This window comes from Alosa pseudoharengus, unplaced genomic scaffold (assembly GCF_046254945.1).
Source record: "Alosa pseudoharengus isolate Yale_2024_CS ecotype anadromous, Long Island Sound unplaced genomic scaffold, YU_APseudo_1.1 YU_APseudo_1.1_scf_5, whole genome shotgun sequence".
Lineage (NCBI taxonomy): Eukaryota > Metazoa > Chordata > Actinopteri > Clupeiformes > Clupeidae > Alosa > Alosa pseudoharengus.
Genome location: NW_027468837.1, coordinates 3,632,762 through 3,656,092, shown reverse-complemented (window position 1 = coordinate 3,656,092; position 23,331 = coordinate 3,632,762). Strand labels below are relative to the sequence as shown.

At 40.0% G+C, this 23,331-nt stretch overlaps 2 protein-coding genes across 3 annotated transcripts in view; both read left to right on the top strand.

Annotated features, from left to right (window-relative positions):
- Positions 1-6,540: 6,540 nt before the first annotated feature.
- gmppb (GDP-mannose pyrophosphorylase B) lies at positions 6,541-14,424 on the top strand. Its single transcript, XM_076268096.1, has 10 exons — positions 6,541-6,774; positions 7,384-7,593; positions 7,943-8,023; positions 9,046-9,094; positions 10,133-10,275; positions 10,828-10,986; positions 11,189-11,267; positions 11,446-11,573; positions 13,107-13,289; positions 13,572-14,424. Exons 2-10 carry the CDS (start codon positions 7,465-7,467, stop codon positions 13,701-13,703), a joined length of 1,083 nt encoding a protein of 360 aa, XP_076124211.1. The 5' UTR covers positions 6,541-6,774; positions 7,384-7,464; the 3' UTR covers positions 13,704-14,424.
- Positions 14,425-14,908: 484 nt separating this feature from the next.
- The window catches only part of lmcd1 (LIM and cysteine-rich domains 1), an 83,960-nt gene continuing 75,537 nt past the window's right edge, over positions 14,909-23,331 (top strand). Inside the window, exons 1-2 of one of the 2 annotated variants that reach the window (XM_076268527.1) lie at positions 14,909-15,349; positions 21,778-21,866. In XM_076268527.1, the coding sequence (XP_076124642.1) occupies positions 15,323-15,349; positions 21,778-21,866 (116 nt within the window). In that variant the 5' untranslated portion in view covers positions 14,909-15,322. The remainder of the gene's footprint in view (positions 15,350-21,777; positions 21,867-23,331) is intronic. The other variant, XM_076268528.1, reaches the window with a different exon arrangement.

Genomic DNA, 23,331 nt, shown 5'->3' with positions numbered 1-23,331 from the left:
TTGACGGAACGAAACTGTGTGTAGGAGCCATTACGCTGGTGATCCACTAGCATGCGATGCGAACTCTGCAACGCAGTATCCCTATTCATTTCTATGAGAAGCGAATTCCGCACCCGCAAAGGATTCTGGGTATGCGGTGCGACGAGAGCTGTGGATGCGGTGCGTCCAAAATTTTGGTACTGGGGATCCATAGGTTGAGAGTTCAAATCCCAACTACAGCATTATAATCTAGCTACACATCACATTCTACTATTGCCCATTTAAGATTTACATAATTGAACAGCACCTGAATGACATCAGACAATCAACATTCACGCTCCTCAATTTCCAAGAATCTCAAACAGGAAGTCAACTTTTATCTCAGCAAAGCTTTCACGTATCAAAACCAAACTCGCTACATGGACTCAGGACCCACTTAGGATGAGGCTCAAGAAATTTGCTGATCTTTGACCACTAAGGGTGCGCTATAATCACAGGAAGTAGGCTCATATCTAACGCTTACAGGTATCAAAACCAAACTTGGTACATGTTTCCAATCCAATACAATACAGTCCAGTCCATTCCAGTCCAATCCCATTTATAATCACAGGAAGTAGGCTCATATCTCAGCAATCCCAATTGAATCCAATCCAGTCAAGTCAAGTCAAATCAAGTCAAGTCCAATTTATAATCACAGAAAGGAGGCTCATCTAAGCAATACCAATTGAATCCAGTCCAGTCCAATCCAATGAAATCCAATCCAGTACAATCCAATCCAGTCCTATCCAATCTATAATCACAAGTAGTAGGCTCATATCTCAAAAATGCTTTTCCGTATAGAAACCAAACTTTATACATGGATTCAAGACCCAATCTAATCCAGTCCAGTCCAATCACATCCAATCACAATCCCAACTCCTGCTCTCTGCATGGCCCCCACATTGCTGCTTGCAACTATATTTTTTGTATCTGTTCTTCACCTCATAGCAGCAGACCTGCTTCACATTGTGTAAATGTATCATTATTGTCTGGCACATTCCTAAGTCCCTGAAAAGCCCCTTCTCAAGAAGACTAATTTGGATGCCACCATACTAAACAACAGGCCCATGTCCAATCTACCTTTTATGAAAGAATTGTCTTTAATCAACTAACCACCTTCCTAATGTCACAGGGTGGGGGGGCGCTAGGGCCACCCCTACTTCTACCATCTACTGCTGGGGAGAAAACTGTACCCTTCAGTAAAGCTAAGTCAGAGACTTGGGTGTAAGAAAAATAGATTTATTTAAACATAAAATTATGAGTCTTTGTTAAAAGAGATGGACAACGTCCAAGGAGCAGTCCTCCAGTCCAGACTGGCCCGAGGTGGGAGCGGCAGGCAGAGATCCGGCCAGTCTCTCACCCTGTCCGGTCGCTGTTGCACAGGGGGTTTGGCAAGAGTTAATGTTGCTTGTAGTGGCCAGGGATAGCCGACCCACCTACGCCTATAAGGTAACAGGTTCACACATTAGAGCACAGCACATATGCACAAAGTTTTCACTCCAACTTCTCTATAAGCCTCACTGCACACAGTACACTCCACACAATCACTGCAAGGCTGTTACAGCTTGACGGGGCTAGGTTACCAGCACTTCCAATGCCACGCCAATATAGCCTACATTAAATAATGCCACTGTATCGTAGAGGGCCAGGAGGGACCAGGAAATGAGTGGTGCTCTCAGTCTCAATTACACATCCCTGCAACTGCCACGAAGGGATGGTAACAACTTCAGTCACTGGGGATAATAGCAGCGGCACAGTCACGGGGGATAATAGCAGCTTCACAGTCACTGGGGATAATAGCAGCGGCACAGTCACGGGGGATAATAGCAGCGGCACAGTCACGGGGGATAATAGCAGCTTCACAGTCACGGGGGATAATAGCAGCTTCACAGTCACGGGGGATAATAGCAGCTTCACAGTCACTGGGGATAATAGCAGCTTCACAGTCACTGGGGATAATAGCAGCAGCACAGTCACGGGGATAATAGCAGCTTCACAGGTGCGGGGGAACCATAACAGCTTCAGTTCCTCAGTGGCATAACCACGGCAAACGTTACTTATCTCTGTAGGGGATCACGTTTCCACCTTGTAGCGTTCGAGGATGCAGTATTCCAGAGTGGGCTTAACCCAGCAGGATCGCACTTCACTGGCGAAGATCCCTGCAGACGTCTGTCTTACTCCGTCCTTGTCGTCGCGCACATCACTTCCCTTTCGTTCTGTTATGAAGTTGCGCTCTCTGAATGTCACCTTGCAGCCAGCTAGACTGTAGCTTGTGGCCGTTCCCCCTTCCCGTGTTTCCCCCCCAAAGTCTCTCGTAAGACTGAAAGGCAGAGGCCTTAAAAACCCACAGCCCACCCAGCGTGTGCCAATCACTAACCCTACATGCCGCTAAACACCTGCAAGTCATCAGCAAACAATGCGTGATAAGGGAGGCCATCATCTTAGTGCGCTACCAAAAATAAGTCCCTGTGAGGACAAAATCTTTTCCATTTTAAGTTCCCTCCCCGACTTTTCCCCACTATTCTACCCCGTGACACTAACATCAAATGGGTATTTTGATTACTTTCAGTCAGGTTTTCGGGCCAATGTCCTTGACCTGTGGTGTTCCCCAGGGGTCGATCTTGGGGCCACTATTATTCAACCTCTATATGCTCCCACTTGCACAAACCATTAAAAACAATTTGATTTCCTATCATAGCTATGCCGATGACACCCAATTTTACTTAGCTTTATCGCCTAATGACTATGGTCCCCTTGAATCCCTTTGTCAGCAACTGGATGTCTCAAAATTTTCTTCAGTTGAACAAAGAAAAAACTGAAGTAACTATTTGGTAAAAAGGAGGAAAGACATAAGGTTGCCATTCTCCTTGATATAAAAAGGGCTTAAATCGAAGGATATTGTTAAAATATTGGTGTCATAATTGACAGTGATCTAAATTTAAACAGCCATATGAAAGCAATAACTAAATCAGCCTACCTACTACCTCAAAAACATTGCCAAACTTAGAGGGCTAATGTCAAAACATGATCTAGAAAAACGTATTAATGCATTCATCTCCAGTAGGGTTGATTACTGCAATGGGCTTTTCACAGGCTTTCCAAAAAAAGACTATCAAACAGCTTCAAATCATACAAAATGCAGCGGCTAGGGTTCTCACGAAAACTAAAAGAACTGACCACATTACTCCAATACTTGTCCCTGCGTTGGCGTCTAGTAAGTCACAGAATTGACTTCAAAGCACTTCTGCTTGTTTGTAAATCACTACATGGAACGGGACCAAATTACCTAGCAGACATGCTTCAGCAGTACACACCTTCCAGACCTCTAAGGTCTCAGGATAAATACTTGTTAGTAAAAACCTACTGTTAGAACTAAACATGGTGAAGCAGCTTTTAGTTGCTATGCAGTTCAGCCCTGGAACCAACTTTCAGATTAGATCAAAGTTGCCCCAACTGTAGTCAGTTTCAAATCTAGACTTAAAACCAAACTTTTCTTTTATCCTTTCATTGCCCAGTTCACAGAGCACTCTTCGGGGTGAGTATTTGTTCCTTGTAGTATTGCTGTCCTTAGTTGGGCAAAGGTAACCTGACTCCGCCAGATGGATTTGCTCCGCATATCCATCTGGGAACTTTTCATTGAAGAACTTTTGGGAAGGGGCGGACATACTGGTTAGCTGATTGGATAAACCATCTGTCTATCACCACCTTTGTTGGTTATCGACGGGCCAAATCAATCAATTAGATGAACAAAGTATTCTTCTAATGCCGTTTAACATACAATTAAGTTAGGTAACGTGACAAACGTTAAGATGTTTTAACTTACCATTTATGAACCTAATCAACGACAATTCCCATCAAGTTTTCACGGTAGGCCCTACACTTCTGAAGATAGTATATTCCTCCATTATGAACTGGAATCCGCCGTGGAGGATGTCTGTGTCGTTCATTCCTCCCAGCTGCATGGCTGAGACTCATAGCTTCACAGTTTACCCAGGAATACTTTCTAATTTGAATAAAACTTGCGCGATAGCTATGCTCATCTCTGTGGATGCCGTCATGTTGTTCGTTGCGTCACACCTCAACCCGCCTCAAATTCAACGCTGATTGGACGTTCGTTTGGTGAACTGCTCCAAATTTTCTTTAACGGAAAGTATCCAGACTGATCTGCGAGTGAAACCCTGAAGCTCGCGAGATCAGGATGGTCTCACGAGGCTAGGGCAAAGGGGGATTCTGTGTAGTAGTTGCCCTGTCATTCAACAGAATAGACAGTTTCTCTGAAACTCTGAGTGTTAACTATTTTGGCTGTTAATACTCCACGAGGGGGACTGTCGAGCCCTGTGGTCAGGCATTTTGGCCCTGAAAGGAAATATATGTGTGCGCGTACAGTTTGGACTACTTCAAGAATCTCCATACTAGAGTGCTGCTGTTCACTAGGTGCTTGATCATTCTATGTGTTTTTTTGTGTTGTAATTATTATTTTTTAAACACTTAAAAACTATTGCAATTTTATGTGTTTTAAAAATATTGCCCTTTTATGCTTTTATGTACTATAACCTTGCATGTTTTATATTTTCTTTTTTTATTCTTTAATTTAGTATCCTTTGACTATTGCCCTTCTTATTATCGATTTCTGTTTGCTTGTATTTATCCTCCTGAGACCGAATCCATAGACCTATGTCCTCTGTAGTGGACATAAGTTCTAGATGCATACCCCTTTACCCCTTTGAGCTATTCTATCAATTCCTGTGGTCTTTTAAAGAGGACATCTTGGGCTTTCTAATGATATATCATGTGATTGGCTGGGTTGCTGTAAACCTCCTCTTTCTTGTTCTCAAAAATGGTTGACATCAAAACAAGCACATTTTATGGAAGGAGGAGAGATAAGTCAAATAGTGTCTTCTTATTAAGCATTCATTATGATGGCAATATATGGTCTTGTTAATGAAAATGTCAGGAATCATATGATTAATTTTGAAAGAAGTTAAGTTATTTACATTTTGAAATAATAGTGACTTTATGAATGTCCATTATAATGGACACCAGGACCAAAATATTTAAATTTTTTGGGAAATTTAGGAGATCATTTGTATAGGATGAATGAGGGGGGGTGACAGATGAAAGAAAAACATGAAAATGAAATGAACAATCCAGAAAAAAGAAATACAACTGTCCAAAAAGGCAAATAAAGTAGTCTAGAAGGATAAATAACCTTTCCCCTTATATTTGGTTAAGTTTACCCTTAATTTAATACCACTAAAAGCATAATTTGTCCATTTTTGTCTATTTTCATGGCTACCTTTTCATACTAAAACGGTCCTTTTGTCCACCACAGGGGACATGCTATAAAATTTAAAATAAAAATAAATAATAAAAAAAAAAATGTAAGATGTTTTTTTTTAATCCTAAATAGAAAGGAAATCACAACAAAAAAGAAATTGTTGGACACTTTTTTTTCTTGGTTCCCAGGAGGATAATATAAATCAGATTGAACGACTGTGTATGAAATGCGCTATATAAATAAAGTTGACTTGACCTAACTTTCATTTTGAAATTCTTGAGGGAAGTGCATTTTGAACAATACATTTAGAGCATCATTCTTCTCTTCACACCTTTTGAAATTGAAGCTTTTTCTTTTTATCTTCACTTAGGCTACCTGGATCACCCAGAGTAAGGAAAGACAAACTACAAAAAATCTGAATTACAAAAAGGCCTGACGATGACTTTCGAAATGTGAACCATTCATAGGTTTCCTTTTCATTGTTTCAAGAAACCTTTTTCATCCAGAGGAAAAGAAAAGCCAGCATACTTTGATGAATTGAATCAATCTTAGGTTGGGAATGTGCTAATTTGGAGTCAGGCTATGTTAATTTTTGTAAGGCAATCAAAATATAATTTAGGTAAAAATTAACCACAATTCTAAAAATTGATTCCTGATGAAAAGCCTGATAGGGTAGGAAAATCACTTTTTAAAATGTGGACATATGATAAATGTCCAGATTCCTCAACCAGCCACTCATTATTGTCTTATATCTGAAATGTAGCCTACCACTCTCCTACAAGACACATCACAAATGTGACGTCATTTGATCCGGTCAGCTGCTGTGTGATAACTTCCTCGCCACGTTGTTTTCATCTGATTGGCCGAGATGACAAGCCAAAGGGGCGAGACTGATGACATTTCAGACATACCATTTTGAAGTGAAGACAGTGGAATGACGCATTGTTGTCGACCCAAACTAGAAATTTCCCATTAATGTAAATGTATTTTTAAATGACATGTACAACGACTAGATCAACGGAAATTTGGAGGTTAGCATACTCTACCCCTTAGTGCTAGCTTATCCACGTATCGCCACCCAAATACTATACGTTAACGTTATATTTTTTTGATGGTCAAGTCATACATTGCCATTTTAGTCTTTTGTTAGTGTGCACGCAAACCCAGCAGTCTACACCTGCCTCAGAATTGGTACATCTTGTGACCTCATACGTAGGCGTTGTTGTTGAATGGCATTGTGGTCTTGAAACGCCCCTAACGTTACTTGAATTTCAAGTCTCATTCATTAGATAGGTAAAACCCGTTTTCCTTGTAACATTAAGTGTAATTCATATGTCGTTGTGAAAGGTATATTGGTGGATAACTGCCGATCCATTACCATTTGATCGATAAGATATCTACAAGACCACCTAAAGCAGCAGCGTGATTGAGTTTAGAAGCTACGTTAGCTACGAGGGTGTTAGCACCTTCCAACACTGGTAAGTGCAGTGACATGTCTGGAAACAGCCTTGCTAACTAGCTAATGATTTTATATATGTTTTGTTCTACAGTGACATAAGAAACTTTTTTAAATCCACACAAAACTAAAAGGACATGTGTAGTTAAACCCCTGTCGTATTGTCACAGCTAGCTTCTAGGTAACTAAAGAAACTGTGTAAAGGTAACATCAACCAAAGTTAATGTTAGCTTGCAAGCCTCCCCGCTAAAGTTAGTCGACCGTAGTTCATTACAGTTGTTAGGTTATCTTAGTGCAAATTCAGTAATAATCGCGACGCTTCTCTGTCATGCCCTCATCCGGAATTTTGAAAATGGTACTGTTATTTATAAAACAAAGTAGCTCCTACAGAGGTTTGCGAGGTACGTTACTGTTAGCCATGTTATCTGGCTGTTATTAGAGTTTATTCAGACAACCTCTAACGTTGACCATTTCACATTAACAGCTGTTTGATTAAAACGAGGAACGTTTTGAAAACAATCTGGGTTTATGACAAAAGTAAAGTTCAAGTTGATCGTGATGTGATGATATGGTGTTTCATTGCCTCTGGTGGCAAGAACATTGTTTGACTCTGTATTTCATCATATACCAGGTGTTGTTCTCACATCGGACCCCATGCTCAGCGGCTTCATTTCGTGTGTGTTGCACTAACCTCCCTTACTGTGGATCCACAATGAAGGCCTTGATTCTGGTCGGTGGTTATGGTACACGATTACGACCCCTAACTCTCAGTGTGCCTAAACCTCTGGTGGATTTTTGCAACAAACCTATTCTCCTGCATCAGGTGGAGGCACTAGTGAAGGTTAGTGTTCTCTTTTTTCCTTGCCGACATTCTATATTTCTTCCTTTTGTAAATCACATTCCAGAGTTTGTCACTAGATGTTTGCTAAGGTGTGATTTGATTGACACCCAAACGCGCGTGATTGGCCCAGCGAGCAAATCGATCTTCCAATGTCAGAATGCCAAGTTACATTTCATCACATGTATTCACTTAGACACTGCCTGCGATGTCCCCTGAATGTGCATGAGCTCTCTTCAAATTATTGAAGTGGTGTGTGTGTTTGTTTGTTTGTTTGTTTGTTTGTTTGTTTGTTTTGTGATTGAAAGATTTCCATCTTAGGCTTTACTGAGATTGTGCTCTCTTTATTCAGGCTGGAGTAAGTCATGTCATTCTGGCTGTCAGCTACATGTCTGAGTTGCTGGAGAGAGAGATGAGGGCACAAGAGGAAAGGGTAAGCTCTGTCCACATCATCTTGAACTGCAAGCAAAAACTCTCTCTGCCTCATTCAAAGTGCAATAGGCTATGTGCACGAAAGCCTCTTCAGTTAGCTCATTTATTTCCGGTGGAGCGTTAACTGTGTTGTAATGCCATCTTTTGTTATATTCTGCTCTTTTCGTCTTCACTGCCGCACGTGTTTGCCCAATAATAACAAGTTTAACACATGCATAAATCCTTCTGTATTGTAATATGCTGATTCACTAGGTGCAACGCACAACCGGCTCCGTGTAGACACTAATTACATTAAAAGTACACTATGCAAGATTTTCGCCTTTATAACCTTTCCGAAGGTAAACAAACTTGTAATAGGCAAATCATTCACCTAACATAACAATACAGCATAGACATAGCGAGTTGCTACCGAGAAAACTAGTAATGCAACTTCCAAGAACAGCGGCCCGACAAATCTCGCGAGAATCGTGAAACGTTAACTTATTTGTCAGTAGATATACCTCTTTGGAGTGAGTTTTTGCCTGTTAATCCTTCAACTCTACAACAAAAGCATTTTCATTGTGTACAGGGGGGACAAGTCATGAAAAGTTTGCTATATACAACGGCAGAGTAAAATATACATATATTGCAACTCTAGAGGGAGCTCTACAGTCGCCAAAAATACCTAAACCTGCATAGTGTACCTAACACTATTAATAATAGCGGCAGGTTCAAACACACCTGGCTCCACCAGTAACAAATGAACGCACAGAGAGCCTGTTTCCTTTTCGTTGACATGGCTGTCAACAAGCATCTGTCTGTGGGCGGCTCTAAGGAGCACTGCTGTGCCACTCTGCTCGGCTTCAAGTCATTATCAAAGCCATTTCGGCTTCCACCCTTTTCCTAAAAACGCCAGCCTATGTGCAGTGGCTGCACAAAATAAGGAGGGAAGGATTTTTAGTGAGCACACGTTTTAGTACAGCTGAAGTACTCTTCAGGTGCTTGTTGTTCTGTTTTTTGACATTTTCTCTCTTTCTCTCTCAGCTTGGTATTACAATTTCACTGTCACATGAGAAGGAACCTCTGGGAACAGGTTAGTAGATGCATCTAACGCTGACAGTGCTAGTGGTTTTCATTAACACTCACGTAAGAGGTGAGTAAAAAGTTCAGGTAGCATTCTGTGTCAACACTATAACATCTCAAAACAGTACTTTTATTTGTTTGTTTGTTTTTGTTTTTCAAGCTCATTTGAAGTAGTATATTTATGTGTTTAAAGACTGCAGATAGTTACTGAAGTCTTCAGTAATAATATTCCATTGTCAACCATTGTTCCATTGTTAATATTCCATTGATAAAGGTTAATGGTGTTGCACAACAGTAGTAGTAATACTAGAAGTAGAACAATACTAAGGGTTCTCCCATTCACGCGTAAGGCCTTTTTTTCCGTGCTTCCAGATATGCACTTTTCAGTTACATATACAGTATTCACCCATTACCGCTTCTGTCACACCTTCAGCACTGATCCACCACCTCATTAATTTAGGTTGATATGAAAACGTGGAATTTTGACTTTCTGAATGCCATTTAAATTCAGAAAAAAAACACAAACCAGTCTTTGATTTTTAAATAGCGGTATACAAAATGACAGCTGCTCAGTTCTGTACATCGTACATGGGAGAATTTGCCCTTAGTGAATACTTGTTACTTGTGAAATAGTTTCTTACAGTCATGTTATATTTAACATGTACCTATATTGTCATATTTAATGAAAATAAATAGTTAATAGGATAATATAGACATTTCTGGGTATTGTGAACTGAGGATTGCAGGATTTGGATTGCAGTTTTCAAAGTTAATGTGTTTGAATTAACTAGTGCAGTGCCCGTTGAAATATGCTATTTCTGTAGAAAACCTGTAGCCCAATTACATGCCTGCAGGTAGGCCTGCTTTAAAATAGGATGATTGGGAAAAACATCATTCCAGCTAAGCAGTCAGTAATGAATACAGAATATTATATTATAATAAATGTGCAGTGAGCAGAATTTTTTTACAGATTAAAATTACAAGCCTAACAACGGTTAAGGCTATATGTTATTTAGTGTTTTTTATGTCTGTGTCTGTTCCTTCATAGCTGGACCTCTTGCTTTGGCGAGAGAGTTGCTGTCCGACAACGAGGAGCCTTTCTTTGTACTCAATAGTGATGTTATCTGTGACTTCCCATTTGAGGATATGTTGAAGTTCCACAAGCATCACGGCAAAGAGGGCACCATTGTGGTAAGTGGGCCATTTGACCTTACCCTGCTTTTAAACCTATTGTTCAGTCTACCGTTACTCTGTTTTTGCTTGGATTATCTAAGGCACCAGGCAAATGTGCAGGGTAAATCTTCGGCTGTCGGCTTCCCTCTTTGTAATAATCTGCCGCATTTTGTTATAAACTGCTTGAACGCAATATGTAGTACATTTTACCGCATTATGTAATAAGTTATTATATCGCGGTTGTTATTACAAAATGGGGGTGTTGCAATGAAAAATGGATGTAAATGTAATAATATGGTGCATTATGTAATAACCAAATAAAATTGACATAATGTATTTACATTTTGACGAGTTTTTACATAATATGTTGTTACAACTTTCCAAGACTTACTTTGACTTCCACTACTAGCCAGCCAGTGGTGAATGCAACATGGAGACAAGCTTTATTAGCCTTGTTGTCTTTGGTAGCACCTGTAGTGCCAAGTAAGCCTATAGTGCTGTAGTCCCAAGTAAGGACACCTCTGTATTCAGAAGTTGACTAATAAGGAAATTCTGCATTGCATATGACAGGTGACTAAGGTGGAAGAGCCATCAAAATATGGAGTTGTGGTGTATGAGGGAGAGACGGGAAGCATTCATCGGTTTGTGGAGAAGCCGCAGGTTTTTGTTTCAAACAAGATCAATGCTGGGATGTACATTTTTTCACCCTCTATGCTTCAGAGAATTCAGGTAAATTCTAGAAGTGAAATGGCTGAAATTAGCGTGAAAGAATCAAGTATCCTCCATTCCAGTATATTAAGACACTGGCTCGACCGTAAAGGCTTTAAGCCTGCTATGTTTAAAATACACCTAAGTTTTAGGTCAGACCCTCTAAAGTGTGTGTGTGTGTGTGTGTGTGTGTGTGTGTGTGTGGTGCGCGCTGTCAATGCAGTTAAGGCCCACTTCAATAGAGAAGGAAATCTTTCCTGTGATGGCAGAGCAGGGACACCTCTATGCCATGGAACTTCAGGGTATGGTGACGAGTGTTTTGACTGATAAAATGAACCTCAGCCTTCTATGCTGATTTTACTGCTGTACCATAAACATTCTTTTTATACGATTTACTGTGATATTCACCAACGTTTATATTTAAATAAGGGTCATAGTTGTGTCGATATCATGCTTGATATCATGCTGTTTGTGTGTCAGGCTTCTGGATGGACATCGGCCAGCCTAAAGACTTTCTAACCGGCATGTGCATGTACCTGCAGTCTGTTAGACAGCAGACCCCAGAGAGACTGCGCACTGGACCTGGATTTCATGGCAACGTACTTGTGGTGAGACCCCTGATCCATACAGTAATCCCAGCTTGTCAGGAAAACATGTCTGAGCAGTAATAGTATTTAAGTTGAATTCAGTCAGGTCAACATCATATAGGACCACGGCTCACTATAATTGCCAGTGAGAACCAATGATTTTGTAGTAGCCAAAATAAGATACCACCCCATTTTCAAAAAACTTTAGACACCATGTAAATAGAATGATTTGCAAATCATATAAACTCAATTATTTTAGAATAGTTCAAAGACAACATGCAAATTGTTATAATGGAGAATAAAAAAAAATGTGTTCTTTGAATTTGATGCTAGCAACATGGAGCATCACAGTGGTAAAAGTCCCATGCTGCTATGACAACTCCTTTTTTTAAAGGAGAAATCCAGCGATTTTTTTATTTTTTATTTATTTATTTATTTATTTTTCTGCACCCACTTACTTGAATGCCCTCATACAGGCATATGCTACCTCCGGACCGTTGCACTCCTCAGACGAACGGCGTCTAGCTCAGGCCAATCCAAACTAGTAGTAGAATCTTTGCAACAATGACGGCTGCAAAAATATAATAACAGTGACAACAGGCTATGAATCATGTCTTTCATCTCTTTCTGTGAGTAGTTCTTTCGCTGTCATTGAAAGTGAAAGTAAGCAAGTAGGCTACGTTTCTATGCAACATTTGCAACTTTCAAGTTATGTTGCCGATCTATTTGTTTATTCTCAGCAGATGCATGAAAGGGTAACCAAATACCTGTAAGTTTCCTTTTCTCATTTTGATAATTTGGCCCTAGGCCTATAGCCTAATAACATATATTGTCCACCAGTCATTATTGGAAAATAAATCCTGACCATGTCAACATTGGGTGAATAGAACACCGATGCAAAGCGGAGTTAATATGGCAAGCCAGTTTAACATGACGTAGCCTTTTGTCGCAGTTGATAAGCAGCTGTTTTCCACAAGCCAAAGTGGTGCAGTACCTGCCATAATTCAGCCGCCAGTACACACAGCACAGGAAGCAAAATCACATTGCCTGTTTTGATATGCATTCTTCTCATCTGCCCAGAAGACATTTGTTGCATGACAGTAGTCAACCTTACCAATCAATATGTAAGTACATCGCTAATGGTTCCTAAGTGTAGGGGCACTAAAATGCTTTTAAGACCTGTGGCTATAGACCTGAATTACAATCGCCCCATGTCGTGTGAACACGCAAAAAGTTATAGGAACCACAAAAAAGGTATTTCTATGCCAGGCACTGAAATTTCATCATTCTAAAGTAAACCACTTAAAGGTGCTGTCAGCGATCCTACGAGATTTTAAGGCCATATCATTTTTTGTCATATTTAGCGGTCATCTACTCACGACCCACTAGCTGCCCATTACATTAAATTTAAATATAATCATAAACATAAACAAACGTGACTTCCTGTGCAATTGCTGACTGCACCTTATAGCCAAAGCAAGATTGATCATTGTGTTTTTCTGTGTGACCTTAGCATGGTGTTGATGTTGATTCCTGTAATTTGTGTTCATGCAGGATCCAACGGCAGTGATTGGGGAGAATTGCAGTATTGGACCAAATGTGACTTTGGGGGCAGGTGTTGTTCTTGAGGATGGTGTGCGCATTAAGCGCTGCACTGTGCTGAAGGGGGCACGTGTGCGCTCCCATTCCTGGCTCGAGTCCTGCATTGTTGGCTGGAGCTCCTCTGTGGGCCAGTGGGTGAGTAAGGAAACTGCTCCTTATTCTGTGTGAATCACACAGTTTCTTTGTTCTATCTATTTCCCTATGTCATCCCCTTTACATCCACTGTGTATTGATCTCTCAAAGAGAAACTTACAATGTCACTGTTCAATTTCCTCCATAATGGAATTGTGGAATAGTTCTATTGAATGAGCAGCTATAACCATGCATGTATAACCCATGTATAACAAATGCCTCTGACCATTTCAAGCAAATTAACTTGAGCAGGAACCATTCTAAAGCAACCATCCATTTCCATAGGTGCGGATGGAGAATGTGACGGTGCTGGGTGAGGATGTGATTGTCAATGATGAGCTCTACCTCAATGGGGCCAATGTACTGCCTCACAAATCCATCACAGACTCTGTTCCTGAACCACGGATCATCATGTAGCCTGGACCTTGCCAACAATCATCACTCTCAAAGTGCCCAAATATGTGACAAACTAGTCAAAGAGGGTGAGGCAACTGATGGAGCACCTATGTGTTTGGTTGGTTGTTGATTGATTTATGATGGGGAAGAAAACTGACTGATTATGGACTACAGAAGAGATTAAACTTCTGAGAGATATGCATCATAGTGGGCACTAAGTAGCACTAATTCTATGGAAGGAATTCGAGCATCAGTTTGGTATTTTCGTAAGAAGTGAAGACATTAGTGGGATTGCTTATTGGAACTCCACACACCCATGAAGGAGTTAGGCAAAAGGTTAGGACATCACATTGCCTTAAGACCAGTTGGGATAAGGGTTACTTTTATTATGCATTTTTTTGTCTGTCTTGGTTTTTGTCTTTTTTGTAAGCTCAGCTTTTGCCTCCCAGTGTCTTATGTGTGATGGGTTTTATGTTAGAAATACAGACTGGTCTAGTGTTGTTACTTTGATTTTATATCATTATTTTAAGAACCCAACATTATAACAGGTTTCCCAAATGTGCAAAGGTTGTTATTATTGGGTGAGGAGCTGCTTAGTTGCAAGGGTCATTAATTAAGAGTTTGTATTCTTTTATCAGTGATCAAGAACAAAGAAATGTGATGATGCACCTTTGTCATTTCTATCAGTGCAAGATTCAAGATTCAATCCTTTTGCATTCATATAAAAAGAATCAGACATCTCTTTTTTGTCTTCAGTGTATTGCATAGTAGTAGGCCTTTCATGATATTGGCTTGTTTACATATCCATTGGGTATATGACAGTAATGGTCACAGGGTGGCAGAAAATGCACAAAAGCTGAACAAAGAATATCATTCAAGTTCTAAATATGATGTAACATATCTGAGAATAAAGGGAAAGAGCACATCAGACTAGTTGTACAGTACCTCCAATTGAGATTATTTAAGGTATTTTAGATGATGTCCTCGTATTACATCCTTGAATTAAACTCTCTCTTCCATTGCTAAGTTCAGTGAATGTGATCGGCCAAAGTAGATATGACTGCACAATCTACTAGACAAGTACGCTTACATTATTCATTACTAAACTTCTCTCTTCCATTCTGCGTCTGTCCTCTGAAAATAGTGCTGCCCTGACAGATTTTGATGAATCAGGTGGACAGGCATTTCAGCCTGAAATTAAATTTTTACTCTACTCTTCCTTAAAAAGGCAAAACAAAGGCGTTGAGTCAAATTACAGGAAACATCCTCCCATGATTCTGTAGCCGATGTCAAAGAATGCGACCAGTACATTCTTTTCAGCTTGTATCGCATACTCACTCACGGCCACGGGTGATGTCATGCCTTTTTTTTCGGAAGGTTGGGTGTTCCCAATTTGTAGCATTAAAACATTAAACGTTATTAGAGCGGAGAAACTCAGCTGTCTATTGGTTTGGCAACTCCATGTTTTGTTGTAATTGGATGACTGAACTAGAGAGACATTTTACCCGCCTCGTTTCTTAGGCTACATAAGCTTTGTGCAACGCATGTGTGGCAGAAAACAATCATAGCTTTACCTACCTATCGCTACACTGATTACTTTTGTAGAAAGTCACAACTTTAGACCACAATCAAAGAAACCAATGGATCTATCCGCGGGAATACAGAAAGTGAGTAAACATCTCGACATTCTCTGCATTAACTTGACCTTGCGTAAATTGCCTTGAGTGAATGAGTTTGTTTCACTGGTATTTGAAAAGTGTCTAACCTTAAACTATTTCACCAAGGAGGCCGTCGTAAGTCCAGGTAGCCTAGCCTATGTCAATAGTGAAAAATGCCATAGACTACTTAAAATCACCTTAGATTGATGACCTAGACTAATATTAGGTTGAGGCAATACATACGATATGATAGATCTAATCATAATTGGAGATTAGTTTTGAGTTGATCTGTAGCTAAACAATCCCGACAGTTTAATTAGCGTAGGACAAGTTTCATAAATTGGTTCATCAATGATAAGACATCTAGCTTCTAGTTTAAAACCAAGTTCAGAGTTGGTCCTTTATTTATATATATAGGCCTATATATTTTATTTATTTCAGACGTATGTAGGCTACACGTCTAATAGTTTAATAGATTCACATAAGATGGTTTCGATTCGGTTCTAAACTAAAGGTAATTCTGTGGCTGGCATGTGCATAGACTATGGGCATGTGTAGTAGGCTAGCCCATACATACAGTCATATTTCGGTTTGAGTGTACAAAATTGCTAGATTGCCTATTATTAGCATACATTCGGGACCCCATCTATGCCTACCTCTTGGCCTGGCGAGTTAAGGAACGAGAGGAAAACAGACCGGTGACTTAATTGCCTGCTCGTTTCACTTCTGTCACATTATTTGCACAGTTTGGGCCGGGTTATCAGCTAACCGGACTACTCAGATGGGGGACTACTGTGGCGGCAGTGTAGTAACCAGGCTATGAACAGTAACAAGCTCTGATCTATGTGCTATGGACTCTACATCATGTCCTGTTCCTAGTCTCTCAGCCAGTGACCTGTTAAAGCATTTGCGTCATGAAATTAGTAAGGCACTTAATGCAAAAGTCTGAAGTCTTATCCGTGTTCTAAATTTAAACTGGTTAGAACCCCCCCCCCCCTCAAAATCAACATTCCTTTATTTTTGTTCTTAATCAATTGCCACAGCGGGCCTAGTGGTGGTATTCATAGGGAATTTAAGTTTGAATTTGAAGTTGTGTTAACAAGACACATGCATGTGTTGGATTTAGATTATGAAAGTTACTATTTAAAAAAAATATATATATATTAATATATATATATATATATATATATATATATGCTTATATCAAAGTATCTGCCAGGGTCATACTGCATCTCAGCGTACAGTGTAATAAAGTCACTTTAGTGCACACTTACACAGAGGCACAGGCATGAGGATGTGCCTATTGGCCCCCAGGGTCTTTGCACATATTTGCTTTGGAAAGGGGATTATAAAAGGGTTTAATTGTCATGGACACCTCTTTGTAGGTCTGTTGTTTGCTATCTGTTTATGACATTATTTTGCTTGTCATCTTTTCAACAGTCCTCTTTATTGGCACTGTGTGAAGTGTCATTCTATTTTTGTGGGGATTTGGAGAGTTGGAGTGTGTATGAAACAACCGGGTTGTATTTCACCAGAGTTACTTTACATGCTGCTTATTTGTCAATTGACAACCATTGTTTTGTTGCCTAGCAGACCTGTTCACTGTGCCCTTCATTGATAACAGAAACATTAGAGGCCTATCAGACTTACCTGTGCAAGCACTAAGAATGACACTTGTCTTTATTTACATAACCCTAGGAAAATCACAAGAAAATTGTTCTGCAATACACAGGGCAGGTCCTCATGTGCAAGTTGTATTTGAATGGATGTAAACCTGCTCCATTCTTCATTCACAGTGCAGAGGGAAGTAAAATTGATTACTGGCTACATAATACATTATTAAGTAGGGTTGTGGACGTGTGCTGCCTAGCTCTATTTAGTCCCATCTGACTGCACCGCTGCCTTTGAAATGTGCCAGGAGACAGACAAATGTTTGATCTTTTTAAGGCACTTGCTCACCACCACAAAGCCTCTCATTCACACAAAAAACCTTCCCTGCAACTGAAGGAAAGGACTTTGGCTTCTGTCCCATTAAAACTATAAATAGTTTCAAGACTTCAGTTTTTTTAGAGCAAGGACTCATAGACACATTCATTCATACAAGTATGTTGTTTAGGCTGTAGGAATTAAGGCACAAAAAAAGTGTTTGCAGTCTGTACTCAAGACAGGGTTATAATCTAGACCACAGCCATTACAAAACAGAGTTTGTCAAACAGCACAGGGACGTCATTAGGCAGAGCTAAAGAGCAGGGCTAACTTGGGCAGTTGGAAAGGATTGGGTAGGCAAGAAGCAAGCAAGAAGAGGAAACTTGATGAGTAGCAGCTTCTTAAGCACAACAATGGCAATGGATGAACTGCTATGATTTTAAGAGGAGTATTGGCTGAAGAGGATCATGGGCAATGGATGCTAACTCTATTGTTTCAAAGTATAAAACTGAGGAGGCTCAGTAGCATCAAAGCTACATTATTTAGGATATTCTATTTGCAGAGACCTCACCCAGTTTGTATCTTTTATGATCAAAAATTTAATATAATATTCACTCATGGTGCAGAATTATTTCAGTTATACACAGGAAAGATGTTACATTCTTTGCGTTATTGGTTGAGGACCTTCCACAGTGGCAGAGCTAGTGTCTGCTGCCAGGCCGGCTCCAGTGGTCAGTCCTCCTGCTGGACCCAGCAGACCCTGGTCTTGCTTCGCTGGACCCAGCAGTCACTGCCTTATCCATGCCAGATCCTAAAGCTAGATTTGCTACAGGGTCGACTACAGACATGGTCAAAAGTTTTGGCAGTGACACAAACTTTGCTGCTTCGGTTTTTGTTGTGACAATTTTTATTAATCGTCCTATATTAATCACATCTTTGAACAAACAGTTTTATATATTTATAAAGAAGAAATTGCCAGAGCACATGGGTTCTGTGACTTCTCAGGTCCACGGCATAACCGGAAGTCCCTTGTGGTGACAATTTACATTCTTCCTAGATTATGACTATATATATTTATATATATATTATAAAACAATGTCGGAATTATTTTACCTTGAAATCACCCGGATCTGACACTACCAGTCCTCTAGTATCAAGTCCGGATGTCACAGAAGTGAGCATCTATCTGAACAAAAAAGGTTAAAGCGCGGTTCGATTCACCGAGTGAGGGGGCGTGGTGATGATATTCTGAACTCAATTCAAAACTGATGATATTCTCTTGGACCAACAGTAGCCTATACGTCTTGATAGCCTTTATGTAGACAGGGTTTAGGCTACCACTGGATGAGAACGATAAATTAGGTGCTACAGAAACTATAGCCTAAGTTTAAAAAAAAAAAAGATGGTCTTAAAAGGGCAACTTTCGATCGCCAGGATCTTGTTATTGCAAGTTTATGGTAATTGTAGGTGGATGTAATTACTTGACAAAAACACAGCAGACTTCGGCAGTATTCCAGATATCCAAGATTCAGGCTTTACTTTACAATAAAGCGCGTCAAGGGAGAATACAGCTTTCAGCTCGGAAGCTTCAACTTTAATTCTAAAGACTACAGGAAGAGGCCGGCCTTTTATGCTCAATTTGCAAGGGTGTGGTCCACGTGGTGATCATGGGTACAACGTCCTCTGATTGGCTTCCACTTCCCGCCGTTTCCGTCAGCCACACCCAGACACACCTACACACACCCCCCCTTACCATTGACACACTAGGCAGGCTCCTCAGGTAGAAATGTTATACAGGATGTTCTAAACATTCTTACACTTAATTCATTGTATTCCTTGTACTGAGACTATAAAAATGATACCAAACATGAATACATTTACAGTTATTAACACAAACATATAATTCAGCTAAGGTTTAGCCCATGGTCTTTGTCTACTCCAAAGACAGAATAATGGAGATTGTGAACAGATGGTACCCAGCCAGTGGGAAGTATTTCACACCTACATCTGCATTGAATGGATCAAAGGCATAGAGAGAGAATACGCTCTCAAATGAGGCTAAGCCTCCATCCAGTCTGGGGCAAGAATTGGTCATACAATTAATTTCCATCAAAGTGCATCTTGGGGATGGAAACATGTTGCCCTTTTTGCCTTTATTGTAAAAGGACAGTGAAGAGAGACAGGAAGTGAGTAGGAGAGAGAGATGGGGTGGGATTGGGAAATGACCCAGGCCGGACTCCAACCCGGGTCCCCACGGGCACCTGGACACAGTTGGAGTGTAGAGGTAGTTTGAACACTTGAGTCAATTTGAGATTCAGACCCAATTGTACGGACATAGTCCGCAGGTCATGTCTGAAAACAGCTCAAGTAAAACCTAGTCTAAAGTAAAATGTGCATTATTTCACTGTTATTTTAAGAGCCCACTGTCAAGAAGTCTAGCTTGTGATCTGCCTAGTGTGCAACACAATGAAAAGAATGTGCTAGTGTGCCAAAGTCCTCAGGATCTTTATTCACTGATCTGAATGTCAATTGGGGTGAGTGCTTTTTTCTAGCTACATTTTAGATTTGAACCCCTTCTCAATCAGTTCTATAAAAGTAAATGACTAAATGTTAGACTCGTCATTGCCTATCAAGATCAATGCCTAGGTGAGTACAGTACAGCGGTGCTTTGCCGGTGCTATGCCAGAAAATAGTTCCAAATCTAAATTGGTCTAGTAAATCCCTTCGTGTTAATTTGCATTGATATTTGTACTCGATGTGAATGTACAGGTTACGAGAAATAATTATAAAAAATCTTTTATTTGATTCACTTTTGCAACGACATGCTAGCTGGAATCGCCGGATTACAGTGACTACGCTAAGCTAAAGCTAACCGGGCCGTTTCTAGATTAGGACAATGGCTGGGTCGGCTATAAAATGCTTTGGCTCACTCATCCAACTCTAGGGACTGCGGGGAGTGACCCAATTTCACCTAGGGTGGCGTATTCCTTTAAACCATATGCTTCAGGCGACTGATTTTTGATTGACAAAATAGGACTCTCTGTTTTCTTCACCTGTGAGGTAACCATATAAGAATTTATATTAGGGCTGTCAATCGATAAAAAAAAAAAAACTAATTAATTACATACTCTGTGATTAATTCATCTAAATTAATCGCATATATAATTTTTGCTGTGAAAGTATATTAAATATTTAAATTCAAATAAATCATTGATTAGTCAGCATTAGTGACAAAGTTCAAAAACTATTATTTTCACTGTTCAAATAATTGCCATAATAATCTATGATATGAACTAATATGCTGAGGAAATAAATTCAAAAGTGCTTCGGGAAGAAGTTTTTTTTCACATACAAGGCATTTCAGGCCACAGATATGGGGACACATAGGGACACAATGAAAATAAATTAATGTCAACACTTATTTCTTTGCATTGATGTGCGACTATAGAGTTGATGAACTCCGGTGATATGCAAATTCTTTGCTGCAGACATTGCAGAGGACTTTATTTGCAACACTTTATTTTCTATCAACACCATCAGGCCGTTTTTTAAAAGTAAATGTTCCAATCAATGATCCAGGCAGCACGTTTTCTTCTCTCTTCTTCATTTTACAGTCTAATTTTTACTGACTAGAACGGCTCAGGGTCAAAGGTCATACGGAATCGATTAATCTGCACTAATTTTTTTAATCAGTTATTTTTTCTCAAATTAATTAATCGAAATTAATCTGTTATTTTGACAGCCCTAATTTATATACAGTGACCCCTGTCTTAAAGGAGAAATCCGGCTGATTTTTACATGGATCTTGATCGCTAGACGTCGTCGAGTACTGTTGATAGAAAAAAAAAAGACCAAAATCGGTGCTACCAAACTGGAGTAGCTGCAGCTAATGGCCAGTGCTCCCAGTCAGCTACAATGCTCGGTCTGGGGGTATCATCTAAATGTGCCTCCATCAGTCGCTTCCAGGAAAGCCCAAGACAGTCTGTTCGCAACGCAAACTTGAAGTTTATTTCCCCTCAAAAATAGGTAGCACTGTAATGATTATGACCATATAATGACTATGTAACTACATGGAAATGGTCCAAAGCTTACACGTTACTGAAAGCTAACTCTATTCTTGCGCTGAAGTATCGAGGGAATTCAGTTGTTGCAGGAAAAGGCAAACAGACAGTATAAACTTTGAATTTAGACGGTTTCTTCACAGCTAATGAGTAGAAAATGCATTGTTTTGTCACGTAAGGACTCATTTAGTACAGACCTTTTAATGACGTATTGAGTCTGTTAAGAGACAAAAAAGGCATGAGGCAACTGCAGCTACTCCAGTTCGGTAGCACCCATTTTGGTCATTTTTTCCCCTATCGACAGTACTTGGTGACATCTAGCGATCAAGATCCATGTAAAAATCGCCGGATTTCTCCTTTAATAAAGACACCAACAGTATGTCCAGCAACCTGCTGTATGTTAAAAATGCTCAATTCAGTGGGCTGTTTTTTTTTTATATTGCTATCTAGATGTCAGTGGGACAGCCTACAGTTGGTGGTGCCATGATGTGCCTGACGTGTAAAGGGGTCTGCACTGGATTTCAGCCGCATTCCTGGAGGTAATTTATTGTCTTTGCTAAAAAACGTATAGAAAACCTGGGAAGCTTCCTTCCCCATCCCAGATAGCAAGAGGCTGGCGGACCACTGTCGGTCCATTGGGGGCAAAGCTGGCAGTCCGCTGGCATTTTGCTCATCGGTTCTCTGGTGGTCCGCTGGCAGTTTGCAGACAAATTGCCCAATATTTTGCCACTATTGGTCTAAACTCTTTTTCATTTGTTCAGTTATACTCCATATATAATTTTGTTAACTTTTCTTAATTTTCATGACAAGTTACATTTAAAGAGATGGTGGTCCAACGGCGGACCACAAGTGGCACGCCACTGGCGGCATAACACCAGTGGTCCGCTATCTGCCAATCTGATTTTGCTATCTGGGATGTTCCTTTCACATTTGCAGAATGTCTCGTTACATTCCTCGTGGCCAACTCTGGATTTCCAAATGCCTTAAAAATGACACATGTAGGGATATTTAGCACATTCTCACCTATCTGGCATGAATAACATAGTTGTCACAGAAGGATTCTACATGGTATTTTAACTAATTCTGTTAACAGTTACTTGTAACATGTTCCTAACAGAATGTGATAATCTGCAAATCTTGTAAACCCATATGTAACTGTAAAAATGATAGACAACATATCAAATGTTGAGAATTAGAAATTTGATAAATGGTAAATATATGCCCAGCAAACAATTTTCGGTTCGGCGAACGCTCTGCAGACGTTCGCGGAAGGATGCAGGAACTTTCGCTGCTCATGGTCGTTCAGGAATGTTTTCTTGACAGCGCCATAATGTTCCTTCATGGTTAAATCTTTGGTTTTGGGAATGTTCGCGGAACGTTCTTTGAAACATGTTTAAAACTTTAAAAATCGTAGCCTACTAAGCGGGCACTGAGTGATTTGATTTGGGAGATATATCAGCCTACGATAGGAGAGAGATCAAGTGCATGTATCAAATCTAATTGTTATGGAACGTTCTAGGAACGTCAGTTAAAGGATAAAAAAATGTATCCTTAATATAACCATCAGGGAACGTGCCCAAAAGGTTCCCTGACAGTTGCACAAAAACAGCTGTAGGGGGACTTTCTGGGAACGTTCTCTGACGGCTACACAACACAATACCTTTAGAGGACATTCCCAGAATGTCTTTTAAAGGTTAAAAAGGAATGGAATGTTGCGTGTTTGCTGGGTGTTTAGTTTGAATTTGATGCCAGCAACACGTTTAAAAAAAAGTTGGGACAGGGGCAACAAATTGCTTGAAAAAGTTGTGTAAGGAGGAATATTTCACAACTAATTAGGGTAACTGGCACCATAATTGGGTATAAAAAGTTCTCACAAGATTTGTCGGGCCGCCGTTCTTGAAGTTGCATGGCTAGATTTCTCGGTAGGGACTCGCTACGTCTATGCTCTATAGCTATGCTCGGTGAACGATTCTAGTTTGTTTACCATCAAATTAGCTTTGTAAA